The 13676-nt window shown below is 44.5% G+C and overlaps 1 protein-coding gene across 2 annotated transcripts in view; it reads right to left on the reverse strand.

The window, feature by feature from the left end:
• Positions 1-180: 180 nt before the first annotated feature.
• LOC110000699 (ras-specific guanine nucleotide-releasing factor RalGPS1) overlaps positions 181-13676 on the reverse strand; it is a 65969-nt gene continuing 52473 nt past the window's right edge. Inside the window, exons 12-20 of one of the 2 annotated variants that reach the window (XM_065965220.1) lie at positions 12407-12533; positions 10515-10666; positions 10338-10386; positions 8826-8906; positions 7208-7313; positions 7028-7120; positions 5501-5606; positions 5310-5401; positions 181-5026 (exon numbers count right to left, since the gene is read on the reverse strand). In XM_065965220.1, coding sequence (XP_065821292.1) covers positions 4997-5026; positions 5310-5401; positions 5501-5606; positions 7028-7120; positions 7208-7313; positions 8826-8906; positions 10338-10386; positions 10515-10666; positions 12407-12533 — 836 coding nt within the window. In that variant the 3' untranslated portion in view covers positions 181-4996. The remainder of the gene's footprint in view (positions 5027-5309; positions 5402-5500; positions 5607-7027; positions 7121-7207; positions 7314-8825; positions 8907-10337; positions 10387-10514; positions 10667-12406; positions 12534-13676) is intronic. The other variant, XM_065965221.1, reaches the window with a different exon arrangement.

Here is a 13676-nt window from a genome sequence, read left to right on the forward strand (position 1 = left end):
GTGGACACTCAATGAACTGCAGTTTTTTTTGCACTTGCATTTTTCTACAGTGTGCCACTTGGTGTGAGACACTTGGTGTGAGACACAGGTTTGTTTCTAAGTTTCTAAGTTTTAATTCAGACGTCTCTCGATACGTCTCTCAGAACAGACGCTCCACACAATAAACATCACGTCAGAAACTTTCTGTACATACGTTTTTATTCCCAATTCAGAGTCTGAAGCTGAAAAATACAGCGACATGTAGCAATGCCATGGTAAGAAATAAGTTAGCAAAAGAATCACAGACTGATAATCACGACTCGGTGATCTGTTTCACAGTTACAACACTAGAAAGTCTGTACACAAAAACACATGCAGTGTCCCCAAAAAAACACTCAGATTTCATCTGCTCAGAGGATAAAAACTGAAAAAGGTCAAAAAGTCAAAAGCAATACATCATTTGGATTATCGCTCATAAACAAAACACTGATAATAATAGAACAGGGGCATGTCCAGACCTTTTGGACTGAAGGGGCCCAACTGGGGCTCTGACCTGTGCAGGGGGACCTGAAGTTTGTGTGCACACAAAATAAAAGCAGTTTATTTCTGTCTGCACCAATTACATCGACTTTTAAGCAACAAGATAACAACAACATTTAAATCTTCTAAGCTTCATTCTCCAAGCACTCAGAACAAAATGTATGTCCAAAATCACGATTTAAAATATCTGCACACTGCACACTTTGAGCTGCCTGTTGCAACACAGGATTTCAAAATAAGTCCCACCTTTGGCAAGGCACATAGCCAATTATAGTCAAGTGGCCTGGGGTGGCAAATAAGATAAAGGGGGTCCCTGCCACCCCTCTGGACACGCCCCTGATAACGTGAAACTGATTCTGAATTTGGGATTTTTTTCAAGTCAAGCTGCATCTTAACTGATAATGGCTTCATTTGGCTGGTGTGATTACCTGGGGAACAAATAACAAGAAAAAAAAAACATTTTAAACTTTGTCTTCTGTCGTTTCACATTACTGACTCATCAGACGGTCCTCTCTGTGATGCTGCTGATAAATCAGACACTTCACATCCATGAAAGCGTCACTTTAAATGAAGCAGAGCGCTAAATGGAGATAAAAACGATGGCTGTAATCACTTCTTTAAGTCACGCTTATTTTTTAAAAATTCAGGCGGATTTTGGCAAAGACTTTCAGATCTCTTTCAGGGACAGATATTTGACAGGATGTAGTTTCTTTGGCTCTTAATAATTCTCCTTCATTTTGTTTCTTTACCGTTACTTCACTCACAAATCAAGAGACTAAAACCAAACTTCATGACTGTAGACGGTCAGTATCAGACCGACCTAAGGTCGTTAAAACCTTTGATACTTTTCGATACCACTCGTCTGAAAACGACACAATCTGTAACTTTAATGATCGATAGTAATGAAAAGTAAAGAGGCTTTAACAATCTTCAGGAGCCGTGTGCACAAAGCCTCCTAAATACTAAGAGCTGCTAATGTCAAACTAGGATCAATATTGGAGATGCTTTTGAAAAATGGAGAGAGGTTAGAACACAGAAAGGTTTACAGACCGATGCAGAGCTGGATAAACACTGAAGCTTCCGTGTCCACCACATGGTGACCTGAGTGAACATCGACTCTAGATGCTCTCTACAACGTTTTGAATTTTGACTGGCCCAGATCTTCAGTCACATTTTTAACAAAAAGCTGCAAGAGAACGAGAGAGAGCACTGTGCACAACATTTTGTACTATTGAGATAATGTTCAGAAGTTTACCTGCAATCTTTTGTTAATTAAAAACAAAAATCTCTTCTGTGAATGTATTATAGTTTCGTTGGAGGAGAGTAAAACTTACAGAAGATGAGAAAAGCTGCCCTTTCTCGCTGTAATTAAAACCAAGAAGTGACTCGATATTTGCTGCCTAGGACTCCCAATTTATGTTGCCGTGGTAACCCAACAGCTCAGCGTATCGTTTCGTCACCATGACAACCCTAGACTGAACCACAGCGATGACAGAACGATAAACATAGAAACTAAACGAGCCTGTCGCCTGTTTGTGCCACAACGTCACCTCTGATCATAAACAGTAAAATGTGAAGAGAGTTTACAGGTTTGCAGAAGAAGAAAATATCAGATCTGATATTCTGGCTCTGCTCGGCCTCTCAGTGTTGAGATTAGGATTACGTCACAGTAAATGAATGGGATGATGAAATTCAGTAAAATCTAACTTTTAAACATTTCTGTACTGCCCCTCCCTGATGACTGACATCAAACTCGGATTTCAGCTGTTATTTACAAGTCTGTCGGGGTCTGAAAATATTCACTGTGATTAATTACAAAACCGTTTTTGAAGCTCCTGTGAGCAACTTTCAGTTTGAGTTGATTTTGGCGCCCCCTTGTGGACGAAGCAGCAAGTCCTCCCTTAAACTCGTCAAAACACCTTTTCAAACATGAATAAAACTCGTGAAAACCTCCAAGATATTTCCGAGGTGTGCTACATGTTTGAAAGCACAAGATGCACAGGTGTTGGTTTAATCCCCGAACAAGACGTTATGAGAACTTGGCGAGAATTGACCGGAACCTGCAGACGTATCAGAGCAAAGCATGGAGCAACGTTTTAGGACACGCCCACCCCGGCAGCTCTTTCAAGGACACGCCCACCCGGAAACTCACTCAAATGTCCCTGCGACAGCAAACAGAGCTGGCCAATCAGAGGAGAGTGGGCACCTGGGGAGGCGGGGCCTTAAAGAGACAGTCGCTGAAATGAGAGATTTTACTGACGGCAGTATCAGATAAATAAGGAGCTTTTTTTGAGTGACACATCTCACAACGCTGCTCAACAGCTGACCCAGAGTGACAACATTAATGTTTAGAGCTAAATAGATCTCCTTTAATAATCAAACACAGCAGCGTGATTCAAAGAGGGTGAAACTGTTCAGTTAAATTATCTTTGTTTCAACAGGCCTCATCTCGTCCATGTTCCCCTTCGTTTCACCTTCAGTTATCACCTTCGAGGTCGTCTAACAGAACCTTCAGGACACATTTTGATAATACTTTAGAAAAAAAACAAAAATCACGACCGTTTTACTCAAAACATGTCGTTCAGAATAACACATGAATTACTCCTGGAAACTAAACGATGACAAACGATGACATCATGCCTAAATATATATATTTTTTACCATCTTTACGACTGATTTCATAAACCACATTAACCATGAATTACAACAGGAAACTATAGAAATATGACTTTCTATTTATGGCCATCTAGTAGTTTTAAAATACTTACAGTACAGAGGATGATTCCACTTTTTACAGCTCGGATCTTTTTTACTACCTGTAGTCGCCTCCGCTGAACAAAGATGATTTAATATAAAGTAAAAAAGAGATCTGGGAACAAGGGCGGGTGAGTCTCTCTGCTCACCTCCTCTACTCACTTTAACTGAGGAGTCACTCCACAAGCTTTATTTACTCAACTGTATACCTTTGCCAGATATGAGATCAGTTATCAGGTCAAACCAACAGGTGTTGCAGTGATGGAAGCGGGCAAGAGAAGTGGTTCAGATAGAAGTGATTGTATCCGACCTAAAAAGCCTCTGCATGTTTCTAATAAGCTCCACGAGCAGAAACGTGCTCGAACTAGGATCAATATTGGAGATGCTTTTGAAAAATGGAGAGAGGTTAGAACACAGAAAGGTTTACAGACCGATGCAGAGCTGGATAAACACTGAAGCTTCAGTGTCCACCACATGGTGACCTGCGTGATCATCGACTCTAGAGAGGAGGGGGGAGGGAGAGACAGCTCTGTTCAGTAAGTTGAATTTGGACTGCAGTACCCGTTTTAAACACTAGGTGTCAGAGTTACATATTGCTCCTTTAAGGTAGATTTGTTCCCAGATCTCACTCTTTTTCTTTGAGCATAAAGGTTTTTCACTGATAAGAAAAATGAACTTAAATGACGTCCAATAGGAGCTGTGATGAAGCAGAATCATCCTCAGATTCCAACAGAAGATGGAGCTTTGAAAGCAGATTATTAACAGTGCGCAGGTGCTGATGGCGTCAACAGTCCTTCAGGGTTTAGTTTTAGGGTGTCTTTCACCGCCAGTCTGTGTGAGGAGCAGCTTCTTCTGCAGCTGAATCAAAGAGGGTCCATCGTACCGTTTCCCTTTTTTTTTTTTTTATGGCCGACAGTTTTAAAAAATAAACTCTTTTACAAATAAATACACTATTTACACGCACGCACGCACGCACACACGCACATGTAGGATAGTTGAAAACTTCATTATGACTTTAAATTCACTGAGAAGACGAGAGGACAGCTCGCTCATCATCTCATCAGATCCTTTTTTTCAGCTTTGTTCTGTACAAAATTTTAATCTGTAAACGTGGTATGTACATGAACAAACAGCTTTACAGGAGGACTACCAGCTGAGGTAGTGATGGGGGGGAGGGGAGGGGGGTCTTCATCAGGATATACTGTTTCTGTACAACAACAGATACTCTTTTTTTATTTTTTAACAAGCTCAGTCCAGCTGTGGCTCACAGGGCTGATCCTCACTCTTCTTCTCTTCGTCCTGATGTTTAGATGCAGAGAATCGCAGCAGTAGTTTCACAGATTCAAACACTCCCAGGAGGCCGTTCATCGGCGCTCAACGTCACCAGCGCTCGCTCAACACTTGGTCCGGTTCTGTACTCTCTCTCTCTTCTGTTGCAGAAAACCCAACATGGGCCGTAAATCCACGCACGTTCACATGTTTGTAGCAGCTTAAAGAATAAAAAAAAGACGCACAACATCATCAAACCTTCGGCCGACCTCTTTGTAGAGTTTATATTGGTCTTCATCCAGGGGCGAGGAAGGCGTCAGGTCTGATGGCGTGCATAGTCACACGTCCAGTTTCTTTATCATCTACGTTTAAAGTCGTCCGTGTTCAGTCATTCGGTCGATTCTTCCCAAACTGACGGTTTGGCACGTTGACATCCTGCTGGCTCAGTCTGCTCTCATTCAAACGACATGAGGTTGGCTGGTATCTGCATACAGAGCACAACAGGAAGTAGTTTAATGTCAATAAAAACAACATTTAAAAGTGACAAGAAAGACAATAAAATACAGCAGAGGAAGTTGCTCAGTGCTCCGAGAACACCGCCTGTGGGAACGAGGATGCACGGAGCCATAACAGAGCACACAATGCACATGTACCTGGTGGAAGTTCTGGGTAATTTCTCTGAGTCTTATCTGAACTCATCCGATCACACACACTGAGACATCTCTGCAGCCAAACCAGGTGTGTGTGTGTGTGTGTGTTGAGCGTACCTGAGGTCTGCTGCTCCGACACGCCTCCTCCAGGTTTTTGTGCCAGATGATGGCCGAGAACCTGGATCCAGTCTGGAACTTGTAAACATTACCTGTGAAGAGGTGACACCTGTGTTATTATCTGAGGTATGTGTGTGTGTGTGTGTGTGTGTGTGTGTGTGTGTGTGTGTGTGTGTGTGTGTGCAGCTCACCTTTATCCGGGTCGTTGAGCTGGAAGATGTTGGGTCTGGCCGGGTCGTCTGGCAGCACCACCATCCAGCCGGTCACACACACCTTCTTACAGGGACTGGACTTATACTGAGAGAGAGAGAGAGAGAGAGAGAGAGAGACAGAGAGAGAGAGGCAGAGAGAGAGGGAGAGACAGAGAGAGAGACAGAGAGAGAGAGAGGGGGAGAGAGGGAGAGAGAGGGAGAGAGAGAGAGAGGGGGAGAGAGGAAGAGAGAGGGAGAGAGAGGGAGAGAGAGAGAGACATAGAGAGAGATAGAGGGAGAGAGAGACAGAGAGAGAGAGACAGAGAGAGAGGGAGAGAGAGAGAGAGTGAGACAGAGAGAGGGAGAGAGAGACAGAGAGAGGGAGAGAGAGGGAGGGAGAGAGAGAGAGAGTGAGACAGAGAGAGGGAGAGAGAGACAGAGAGAGGGAGAGAGAGACAGAGAGAGAGAGAGAGAGACAGAGAGAGAGGGAGGATCAGATCAGTGTGTGATGAAGACCCTCCTCATCAGTCTGTGTGTTTCAGCTGCGTCCTCTCAGACTGCTTTATAAACACGTCAGTAAGTAACATTTCTCTGATCTGAAACTTCCTCTTACAAAATGTGGGATCTTTCAAACACACACTAAACTTCTGAAATCACCCAAACTAGATCTAGAATTTCTGCTGCCAGCCCCGACTAAACTTTAAACAATAAGTCGGAGTGAACATTCACCTTCTTCTTCTCTTTCTTCTAATTTATCTTGTCCTTCCTCTCCTCATTCATCTCCTTCCTCTTCTCCTTTCTGTTTGCCTTCTCCTTCTAATCCTTCCTCTCCTCCCTTTCTTCTTCTCCTTTCCTTCCTCTCCTCCCTTTCTTCTTCTCCTTTCCTTCCTCTCCTCCTCCTTCCTTCTTCTCCTTTTCCTGCCTCCCCTCCTCCTTCCTCCCCTCCTTCCTTCTCCTCCTTTCCTCATCCTTCCTTCTTCTCCTTTCCTTTCTCTCCTCATCCTTCCTCTCCTCTTCATCCTACTTCTCCTTTCCTTCCTCTCCTCCTCATCCTTCTTCTCCTTTCCTTCCTCTCCACCTCATCCTTCTTGTCCTTTCCTTCCTTTCATCCTTCCTTCTCCTTTGCTTTCTCTCCTCATCCTTCCTTCTCCTTATCCTTCCTTCTCCTTTCTCCCCTCATCCTTCCTTCTCCTTTCTCTCCTCATCCTTCCTCTCCTCCTCATCCTTCTTCTCCTTTCCTTTCTCTCCTCATCCTTCCTTCTCCTCCTCATCCTTCCTTCTCCTTTCCTTTCTCTCCTCATCCTTCTCCTTTCTCTCCTCATCCTTCCTCTCCTCCTCATCCTTCTTTTCCTTTCCTTCATCTCCTTTGTTGAGTGTTTGTGAAACTATTCATGCCTCATCACCTCTCTCAGAATGACGTGATTTCAGTTCAAGGTTTTTCAAAGCTCTGCAGTGAAGTTGAAATTTCTCTCTTAACTGGGCGACAGTTTAAATCTGCAGCGAGGCGTTTTATCATCTCTAACTCACATGCTTCCTCTCGGAGGCTCTCAGGGATTTGGCTCCGTAGAAGGTCAGCGTAGATCCAGACAGACAGATCCAGAACCTGGTCCAGGATGACAGCTGATCCCAGGAAACACAAACACACCTGAGTAAGACATTTTCACCTCACACGATAAAACAAACACATCAGGTTATAGATCGTCTCACCCGCGGCTTACGTCCCTCCTTCAGCAGCGTTTTCCTCCTCAGAGGTCCTTCGATGGTCACGCTGCCCGCCTCGCAGCAGCCGTAACACGAGGTGGCAGCAGACGAGCTGCGGGGGGGGAGGAGCCTGTTAGTCTGTGATTTGTAGCAAAGCGTTATAATCACTAAATAACAAGCTGTTTGTGCAGCTTATCTCACGGTTAGCAGCACAATATGTCACTTTACCACAGAAGAAGAAAGTGAACGACACTCAGGGGGGATTAGCAGGAAAACGCAGAAGAAGCCGAGTGGAATGAAGTCCACTCGGCGGGGAATGACGGAGACAGAAAATCTGATTTGTACAGAGCGAGCATGCAGGAGAGAAACTCAGTGTTTACCTGACACACACACACACACACACACACACACACACACACACACAGGAAGCACATACACACACACACACACACCTGTGCACGGTGTCAAGCCCTAATCACACTGCCGCTATGTTTACGCCCCATGACGCTTCCTCTTTAACACACAGAGACGTATCAGGAGACGAGGTCACACCTCTGAGCCGCCATCGGATGTAGTAACAGAGGCGATACAGACGGGATGAGCAGAGAAGAGCGCTGTGTGTGTGTGTGTGTGTGTGTGTGTGTATGTGTGTGTGTGTATGTGTGTGTGTGTGTGTGACTGCGTGTGTGTGTGTCTGTGTGTGTCTGTGTGTCTCCATGTGTGTGGAGCCTGCGTTGTTTCTCTTCACGTTGTGTGTCTGTAACGCGATGTGAACACAGACGGGGTCAACACTGCAGAATCAATATGACGTTACGCAGACGGGATGACGGCGCCGCTCACTCTGACTACAAGCAGAAACCAGAACCCGTCACTCGGGAATATGGCGTCCATGCAGCGCTGTATTTCTTCCCACTTTAAAGGGTTAATTCTGTGTTTTTTGAAGGTGTTTATGTTACGGCCCCGTGTCCACCTGGCTTTTTTTTTTTTTTTTTTTTTTTTTTAACGGTAGCGTCTTTTTAAAATAGTTTTCAATGAGTAGAGAGCGCTTGTAGCAGAAAACAAACACCTGGAGGAAAAGCGCAGCGCCCAGCTTCTTTTTTTTTTCCGAGCACTCCACCTTTTTTTGTGCGGCCGCTCCGAGCGCTCCAGTTGAAAATATTTCAACTTTTGAGAAAGGCGCTGTCGACATCACGGGTGCTCTTTTCAAATTGTTTGATATTCCCCAATCTCAAATATAAAGCATGCAGTAAAAAGTAACGGAGCAGTGTCGGTCATACGGCGGCTGTTGGTAACAGACTGTTGTCATAGCGACAGGACGAACATGCAGACAACGCTTCATGCAAACACTCCCGAGCGCACAGTCAGCGCTTTTCTGGACAAAACGCCATGTGAACACGGGGCATTAGTGAATCATCAGCAGGAGAGGGCGGTCAGCTGACTGTCGGCGGTGTGTCGCTGCGTCCCTCAGAGAAATGAACGCCTCTGTCACTACACACACACACACACAGCGGGATAAAGAGCCCGCCTCCTCCTGGTTACAGAGTGTGTGTCGGCATGCAGTGAGCGGATGAAGTGACAGAACACAGAGGTAACGTTCAGGCGAGCTCCTCCCTCCTCACTGTACCTGTAAACATAGCTGCGGCTCCGCGGCGAGTTTCGGAGTGGGACCCTCCAGTTGGGGCCCAGAGTGGCATACATGCGGCCCCTGTTTGTCACACATGTCACAGTCAGTCTGATTGGACGGGACGCTGCTCAGTGAGTCCCACATGAGTCTGCTTAATCTGTCTCTTATCAATATGAATAAAGTGTGTTTCTCCTCTCGTCTCTCGGGGACAAACACAGATACACAGTAAACCTGACAGGATGTTAGCAACATTCAAAGACATTTAAATCATCGCTTCATCAACATGTCGCAGGCTCACAAGTTCACATCGCCTTCTTGTCGTCAACAAATCCCATTTTTAGACTTTAGGAACTTTGGATCCAAATCCTGTTTGTGAGTCTGATCACACAGACACTGATGTCAAGTTTAAGGTCTAATTCTCCAGACCACTTCATGAAGGTCTCAAGTGTAGTCTTGGAGTCTGATGCATTTGTACTCGGTCTCGTCTCGGTCTCAGACCAGGTGGATTGTAAATCAAGACCGGTCAAGACCACCACTGATCGGTTATTTTTCCACTACATTACTGTGATTAGAAGGGAAACGCCTCTTTCTAAAAGAACAAATATTATTCTTATTATTTCCTTTCATGTATAAACATGTATATGTGCAAGAGTGTAAGAGCATGTCAATTTACATATATATATAGGTTTGTTACTTTTTTACATTATTATTGTTTTTTTTATTTTTCATGTGTTTTCTATTTTATTCTCTAATACTTTCTGTTTAGTCGAATATACTGTCTGGCCACTTGGGTTGGGGGGGTACTGTGTGGGGTATTGAAATTTTCAATAAAGAGTATTAAAAAAAAAAAAAAAGAACAAATAACTTCAGTTCATTTGTAGTTTGGTTTATTCCACAGCTACGACTGCAACCTGTGCCGTGTCAAGTTAGTGACGCGGCCTCTAAACACAAGATGAGGATTTTTCAGTGTTATTTATGGTCTTGGTCTTGACCGGGTCTCGATCCCTTTATCGGTCTTGGTCTCAGGTTTGTCTCGGTCTCAGTTAGTTTGGTCTTGACTACAACACTAGTTAATATTCTTGTCGTTGTTATGTTTTTATGTAAACATGTGAACCATCAACCTGCTGAGGGACTACAGATGGAAATGAGCCTGTGGCGTCAATCTGTCATATTTACACGTTAATGTTGATTATTGTGCTCTGTCACTATTTTAAATAAATAAATACATATTCAATGAGACGTCTGTAACGTCTACAGGAGGAACCAGCAGACACAGGACTGAGAGTCGCTGCAGTGATAATAGGCGGACTGACACGGTGAAGATTTTGGTCTTTTTACAGGATTTGTTGACAAACAGAAAATGAAAAACCTTCTCACTGTGACTGCAGGTTTAGACGTCAGGAGAAATATATTCAATAAGTTATTTAAAAAGGAGTGGAGCCTTTAAGGGTTCATTGGTCTCCTGTGAGGCTTCTTATGAAGGTAAAGAAGCGTGCTGTGATTGGCTCTTACCTCTCCATCCCAGGTGAGAGCTCCTCCCCAAACGAGCTTTCACTGCTGCCTGTGAGGAAGAAGAAACACTTTACTCCACGCCTCAGACTGATGAGTCAGCACGAGGCAGCAGCAGAAGAAGAAGAGTTTTAAATAACAGGAAGAGAAGAAGAGGAGGAGGAGAAGAAGGAAACTGACCTAAGGAGAGGCCGTTGGACACTGACGTGCTCTGAGGATCGTTCCTGACCGGACTCTGAGACTCTAAGAAGCTGTCGTCCAGCAGGTGGCGTGCTTTCTCTATGGGAAACGTGGCACTCCTGCTCTCTGACATGCCGTACTGACACATCATGCTGCGGGCAGAATCAAACTGTTACTCATGAAGTCATATAGAAGTCTTAAGAACTCTGAAACTGTAAAAATATCCCTCGTCCAGCTACAATCCTGCTAATCTTTAAAAATATTAAACCAACAGTGACAGCGTTCAGTCTGGTTATCGAGGAGGGTTTCTGACACTGATGGCTCGTCTTTATGATCTGACATCTGAAGCTTCATCTCTGAAGCCTCTGGACGCCGTCGATCACTCCACCCTCAGGTTGATACCTGGTGATCGATCCGGCCCTCATCACAGTGAGCTGTAAGAGAAGGTCAGTCGGCCTTCTCTAGAGGAGAAGCGCAACAAGCATCAGGTTTTTAATACATTTTCAAAGCCCTCATCAGAAAACTTCCACCGAACATCACACACCTGTAGGAGGGGATTTCAGGCACCTACATGACCCGTTCTTCTGATTGGCTCGTTCTTAAAGGAGACATATTATGAATAATCCACTTGTACAGTGTTTCTGAACATATATTTGGGTAACCTGAGTGTCTACTGACTCACAAAATGTGAAATAAACCCATCCAGTCCTTTGTTTGTGGTCTGCATAAGTCTTACAACACAGAGAAAAATGCTCTGTTTCAAATGTGCTCTCCTTGTGATGTCACAGTGGGATTCTGGTAAAAAAAATCCCCTCCCCTCTCTTCTCTTGCAGAGTTTAGGATTTTGATTTCGATCCACTTTGGTTCAAACTGTTTTTGGTTGATCTCAGTTGTTTCTGTAATTGATTATAAATGTTTGCTGTTGTTGTTGGTTTGAAAGGTTTGAATTGAATTTGAAAAATTGGATCCGACAGATGACTAAAAGTTCTACCAATAAAGGAAGGATAATTTTTGTTCCTGTGTCTTTTTACTCAGAATCAGACTCAAGTTCATCAAGAACTGGAAACGATTACATCCAATCGGTACCTGACCTTACTTGTCACAGGGTTATTTAGTCCTCACGTGTTCATCAGGAGGAGGCTGATGTCAGTTTGTTTAAAGCGTCTGTGATCAGGACCTTTAACATCAGAACTCTAAAACTGTGTTTCTGTTTTATTTTAACAGATTTGTGTCCAGCTCTGCTCTTGTTGTGGTGTTGGCTTCATCGTGGTCAGACATCCTGAGCGCTGCAGCTGGTCGTTACATAAAGTCAGGTTGTTAGTTTGTTTGTCAGTCACATGTTTGTTACTCATTCAGCTGTTCTCCCGTTCTGTCTCATCCTGTTAAAATTAAATACAGACTGAAGCAGGGAAACTTTAGATCACTTCCTGCTGCAGTTTGCTTCTACTGTGCAACACTATGTGTTGTTGTAGTAACCCTTAGTGACCACTAGGTGTTCAACATTTGACTAATTATTCTCTCTCTTTACACCCCGTTTCCACCTAGCCCTTTTTTCTGATCGCCAGCGTCTTGTTAAAATATTTTTTAATGAGTAGAGCGTTCGCAGCAGAAAGCGGCCGCCTGGAGAAAAAGGGCATGGCCGAGCATCTTTTTCCGACCGTTGTCAACAGACTGTTGTCACGGAGACAGGACGGACGTGCAGCTTTTCTTCTCAGCGCACAAACGCTTCATGCAAACACTCCTGAGCGCACAGCCGGCGCTTTTCTGCTTGAATAAAAACATCCAGGTGAACACGGGGCCTTAATTTGTGACTCAGGTTTTCACACAGATTCATTTTTTTGATGCATGAATAAAATCCTGAGTCCACGTTTGGGAGACGACCCGGCACTCACTTGTTCCCCAGACTGTGGCTCTTCCTGTGGTGGGAGGGAGGGGGGGTGGGGATGTGGACCCCCACAGAGGCGTCAGGGCAGGTGGGCCGTCTGTTGTACCTCATCGAGACAGAAACCTCAGACAGACCTGAAACACACAAAACATCACCAAACAGAGTTCAGCTCGTACGTTTTGACCACATCTCTGATAAATACTGCGGCGCAGTTACCGCCAACGCTCAGCAGACGCTCGCTCCGTCACTCTTACTGTGCATGGCTGTTAGCGCCCCCTGTTTGTGAAATAGAGTTCTTGCCATGCTGACATGCAACATCACATCAGGACCATGGACTCCTGTAGGGTCTCCTGTAAACCTGGCCTGAGTTCAGTGACTGTATGAACGTTTGGGGACCTCTAAGGACCTTCAACCGGACCGAGGTCGAGCTGAGTGGATCGTGACGGACAAACGGGAGAGTCAGTCACCCAAAATAAATCTGAGGTCAGGTGATGCAGCAGGACGGAGCATTAGGATCATTTGAGCTATAAAGTGAAAACAAGCCTTCAGAGCCTCATAAAGAGTGTGAACTGCAGCTTCACACACACATGTACACACACACACACACAAACAAAAAAACAGCTGGTTATGATTGTAGCGTCTGCCGGTTTGGAGGAACACACGTGCATGACGTCAGGCGAAAGAGTTATTACAAATGAAAAACACGAGGAGGGAAATCTTTACTCATCTGTAATTTAGTCATCATGAAAATGAATGAATCTGTGTAAAGTGGCAGCTTAATGGGATCCCTCAGGGACTCACTCCGTCCTAAAGTGCCTCCACTATTTACTCATAAACACACACAGACACACACACACACACACACACACACACACACACACACACACACACACACACACACACACACACACACACACACACACACACACACACACACACACACACACACACACACACACACACACAGAGTCTGGAGATCTGCACAGTCAGCAAAAAGAGAGCTAAAAACACAAAGGTTAAAAAACAAGACATTTCCTTCTCCTTTTCCACAGAGGTTTAGGGAATGTACTCGATTACTTTGGTGCTATTCTGATACACTGATACCAAGTTATAATGGTGTGGTCCATATTGTGTGATTGGGGTCAGGGGTCAGGGGTCAGGGTTAGGATGTTGGATTAACATTCTGTAGATATGAGAACACTGAAACGCTCACTGAGGAGGAGCAGTTTTTTAATAATCAGGAGTCGATCATGCCCGCCCTCAGGGAGCGCTCTCAG

This window comes from Labrus bergylta, chromosome 17, assembly GCF_963930695.1.
Source record: "Labrus bergylta chromosome 17, fLabBer1.1, whole genome shotgun sequence".
Classification (NCBI taxonomy): Eukaryota; Metazoa; Chordata; class Actinopteri; order Labriformes; family Labridae; genus Labrus; species Labrus bergylta.